This window comes from Triticum aestivum, chromosome 4A, assembly GCF_018294505.1.
Source record: "Triticum aestivum cultivar Chinese Spring chromosome 4A, IWGSC CS RefSeq v2.1, whole genome shotgun sequence".
Classification (NCBI taxonomy): Eukaryota; Viridiplantae; Streptophyta; class Magnoliopsida; order Poales; family Poaceae; genus Triticum; species Triticum aestivum.
In genome coordinates this window covers 102415526-102419948 of record NC_057803.1, presented here as the reverse complement: position 1 = coordinate 102419948, position 4423 = coordinate 102415526, and the positions used below count along the sequence as shown (strand labels likewise).

At 59.2% G+C, this 4423-nt stretch overlaps 1 protein-coding gene across 1 annotated transcript; it reads left to right on the top strand.

The window, feature by feature from the left end:
* Nucleotides 1-1047: 1047 nt before the first annotated feature.
* LOC123085413 (probable protein phosphatase 2C 30) lies at nt 1048-2888 on the top strand. The gene is made up of 3 exons (XM_044507045.1): nt 1048-1474; nt 1623-1955; nt 2049-2888. The coding sequence occupies exons 1-3, from the start codon at nt 1133-1135 to the stop codon at nt 2601-2603; spliced, it is 1230 nt and encodes a 409-aa protein (XP_044362980.1). The 5' UTR covers nt 1048-1132; the 3' UTR covers nt 2604-2888.
* Nucleotides 2889-4423: the final 1535 nt, after the last annotated feature.

Below are 4423 nucleotides of genomic sequence, written 5' to 3'. Positions count from 1 at the left end.
TTTTTTTGCGAATTACCCGACGCGTGGCTTGAGTATGTGATTAGGACGTCGCTCATGCTCGAGACGGGCACGTCCTCCCTTTCTGTCGATGTGGATGGCTCCTCTCCTTTGTGCTGTGCACGTACGTGTCTGGCGTTCAGTTGAGTACATGGCATTGTCACCACAAAATGGACGCCAGCAGCTAGCGTGGTCTCGATGCGATTTCACGTGATTCGCATGGCACTTCCATATTTCTTCGAGCATTGAGGGAGGCATGGGGTAGATGTGTTTGCCGCCCGATTGCTCTTAGGACCGCGCTCGAACGGCGCGGGTCCTTTCTCGTGCAGAGGAGGAGAATGTGAAAGAGACGACAGAGCATATTCCAAAACCAAGGTAAAACAGCAAGAGGAAACTAGAGATTCATCATGATTCTGACGAACACAAGTCACAAATCATCAAGCCTGTGGAAGAACATGCAAGTCGGATTGGCATCGAGGGATCCACGTAGTACTACGTGCATGGTGTGGCCCAGCGCCATAAAGGCGCTAGCTAGCTAGGCAGGGCCATGGCATACTGGCATGGCGGACGACGGCGACCGGACACGAGCCGGCGCCGGAAGAGCGTGGCCCGTACACCACCCCTTGCCTCCTCCACGTGTACCTCCTGCCGGCTTTCCCTCTTATCCCTCCACGGATCGTCCACGTAGACCTGGCCCCTCCGCCCCTCGAGAGCAGCCACGGAGCCGCGCACACGTGTCCCCACCCGCCCACGGCCCGCGCCGAACGCCAAACGCGGAAGCGATTCCGGCCCGCCCGTCCGCCCGACTCGTGTAGCGCGGCCGCGTGCCCCAGCTCGCTGCCGCCCGGTGGACGCGCCCGCGCCTCGACACGCGTCCCCGCGGCACGTACCGGCCACGCGCGGGCGTCACGTGGAGCCGCGCCCGACGGCCCCCGCGCCATCGCACAACTGTACGGGGCGGCCGGCGCGTGGCACGTCGAGCCCCCTCCCCCCCCGCCCCCCTCACATTTATATGGAGGCGCCACTTGCTCGCTGCCCCTTCAAAATCGCCATTTGCCAAACGTCGGAGGAGCGGAGAGGAGAAATATTTAGCTCTTTGTTCTTGCCTGCTCTAGCTTGGTTGGGCTCGTGAATCATGTCGGAGATCCGCCGCGACGTGCCGGAGGGGGCGGGGGCGGGGGCGGAGGGCAAGGGCGCCGAGTCCCACGTCGGCAGCCGGTGCGCGCGGCGCCGGAGGATGGAGATACGGCGGCATAGACTGGTGGCCGAGCGTGGCGCGGAGGAGACCTCCAGGAAGAGGCGGAAGCTGGAGGAGGAATCCTCTTCGACGGACGAGGAGGAGATCGAGCCCGCCAGGTACGGCGTGACTTCGGTGTGCGGACGCCGGAGGGACATGGAGGACGCCGTGTCTATCCGGCCCGAGTTCCTCCCCGGCCACCACTTCTTCGGGGTCTTCGACGGCCATGGCTGCTCGCATGTGAGTCCCTATATACCCTTGCTTCAAATAATCTATCCTTCTGATCTACTAGTAGCATATCTCTACGCCGAAAGGAGAGCGCGCATGTGCAGCTCGCGCTTTGTTTTGACTCGGGAGTATTTATGGATGGAATTGCATGTGCGTGTAGGTTGCAACGTCGTGCGGGGAGCGGATGCACGAGATCGTCGCCGAGGAGGCCGGCGGCGCCCGCTCGTCGGGGTCGGACGACGCGGAGCGGTGGATGGGTGTCATGGAGAGGAGCTTCGCGCGGATGGACGCCGAGGCCGTGAGCTCAAGGTCAAGGGCCAGCGGAGCGCCCACCTGCCGGTGCGAGTTGCAGCTGCCCAAGTGCGACCACGTCGGCTCCACGGCCGTCGTCGCCGTCGTCGGCCCTCGCCACCTCATCGTCGCCAACTGCGGTGACAGCCGTGCGGTCATCGGCCGCGGGGGCGCCGCCATCCCACTGTCATCCGACCACAAGGTATGCGCCCACAACCAACTTCTTCTTCTAAGCTCTGCTAATAAAGATTTAATTCCGTGTTGTTCTAACCGTAGTTTGATTCGTTTTGATCAGCCGGATCGGCCCGACGAGTTCGAGCGGATCCAAGCGGCCGGAGGGCGCGTCATCTTCTGGGACGGCGCCCGCGTCTTCGGCGTGCTCGCCATGTCCCGGGCCATCGGAGACAGCTACCTGAAGCCATTCGTGATAGCCGACCCGGAGGTGCGGGTCATGGAGAGGAAGGACGGCGAGGACGAGTTCCTCATCCTCGCCAGCGACGGCCTGTGGGACGTGGTGAGCAACGAGGTGGCGTGCCACGTGGTGCGGTCGTGCGTGCGGAGCAAGGCGAAGCGCCGCGGCGGCCGGTCGAGCCCGACCTCCAACCTGAGCCCTAGGCAGAGCAGTGGAAGCGGCAGCGGCAGCGGTAGCAGCAGCGGCGACGAAGCCCAGAACGACGGGGGCGGTTGTGCCGACGCACGCTCCGAGAGCGACGAGGAGAGCGGCGAGGAGGTGGACGAGGCATGCGCCGAGGCGGCCATCCTGCTGACCAAGCTGGCGATAGCGCGGCAGAGCCCGGACAACGTCAGCGTCGTCGTCGTCAACCTCAGGAGGCGCCGCCCGAGATTCTGACCGCCGCTGGATCCATGGATCCACCATACTATCGTCCGTGATCCCTGACTCAGCGGCGAACGTGGCATCCATAGCGGAATTCATGAAATACACAACGAAATTGTTTCGTTTATTTTCCGGGGGTGGCAAAGGTGTTGAGGCCAGACAGACCCACGCCGCCCCCGCCATTTTCCTTTCGAAAGCCGGCGATGGTTTCCGGCGTGTCAAGAAGCTTTCTTTCTCGAGCGTCATGAGAAACTGTACTATAATCCGGTGGAAACGATCAAAGCTTCCAATCTTCCATTCCATGCATGCATGATTCATCCTCCTCTGACTAGATCGCGACCTTCTTTCCTTCTTTGTTTATCATACATATGCTTCCTCCGGTCGGGCGTGATTGCGCAATTGTGAGGTTCGTTTGGACGCGTCCGGCAACGAGAATCGGTTGCGCAACCTCGACTACAATAATGTTTCGGGCGGATGTTCTTCCCCCCGTGCCGGGTCCAAGAAGCTCGAGCTCGCATTGTTAATTCAGCTTCCGGCAGAACCTTCACACGCAAATGCGTCGAGGTGTCGCGCTGCCATGCTCTCCGTCCTGCCGCCGCTTGCCTGCTCTCGCGGTCGCTGAAAAGTCCTCGCGGCCGGTGGGTGAGCCGAGCCGTGCAGTGGCGAGTCAACAAATCCGCGGGCGGAAGCCTGATCATGGTGGACACGAGGCAGCGCGTGGTATGCTGCGACTTGACGACGGGGGGCGATTAGATCGATGGGAGAAAAGAAAGGAGGGAGGAAGAGACCGCTGAAATCACGTTTTCTCAAGGTGAATGACACCTGTTGCGCTGTCCCGGGTTTGGTCGATCGTCTTTGGCCGCGTCGAAGAGAAGATTCTTTCTTTCTTTCTTTCTGGGCGGCATGATAATAGTTTCGCTTGATCGGGACGGCGTTCAGCGCCACCGCGCCACGTCAGGGACGTCCCCGGCCGGGGCTTTTTCTGGTCCACTTTTACTTGTGAGGATGGTGATGGTGATACTTTTCTTCTCTAGTGGAAGGTGGCTGTGTTATCCAGCGGCAACGAACACGGAACACCTGGCTGCTCTCTGTTGGATCAGCGTGTGCACTTATAGTTCCGGTTGGTGTTGACGGATATCGTGATTATGTCTTGCCTTGAGTATTGTTTTAGCTATAAGCCGATGCACCCCATGCAGATAAACCAAAGAGGGTCATAGCGTACTGATTTTAGTTAGAGCTCCTCGTGGCCTCATGGAATCGTAGTACGCATTCGAACATAAATAAGATCAGCGAGGCAGCATTGTTAGCTTTTTTTTTTTTTGATAAAAGAGAGCTCGCCTCTGCGATTTCTATACCAGAAACATCAAGTCTTCTTACAAAGGAGTGAGTTGCAAAAATCCACCACATTTGAAGTTGTCATACACAATTGCCACCACATTTCTTGTGCGTCCCAAAAATCTATCACTTTTCATGCTAATTTTCTCAATAAACTTAAATGACCGATTTAGGACAAATTAAACCAATTTCTGACATGTCGGGCCTGCTCGTCAGGTGCATGTGGCACTAAAAGTCAACCCAAACATCATTGATTGTTAAGTTGGATGTAGGACCCATCCGTCAGAGTCCCATTCACAACTCTCGTCCAATGGTGGACGCCTCTGCTTGCACCGACCGCGCGCCGCTCCGGCCGACCTCCACCCACGTCGCCGTCCCGGCCTCCCTCCGGCGGCACTACCATCGCAGACCTGCCCGCATAGTCACCCCAACCCACCCCGCACCGGGATGTGGTGCCCCTTCCCTCTGCCCCACCTCCGACGAGGGCTCGAGGTGCTCTG

Coding starts and splice junctions, on each gene's coding strand:
- LOC123085413 (XM_044507045.1), top strand. CDS start 1,133: ATGTCGGAGATCCGCCGCGACGTGCCGGAGGGGGCGGGGGCGGGGGCG. Junction 1,475..1,622: donor ACGGCCATGGCTGCTCGCAT/GTGAGTCCCTAT, acceptor ATGTGCGTGTAG/GTTGCAACGTCGTGCGGGGA. Junction 1,956..2,048: donor CACTGTCATCCGACCACAAG/GTATGCGCCCAC, acceptor CGTTTTGATCAG/CCGGATCGGCCCGACGAGTT.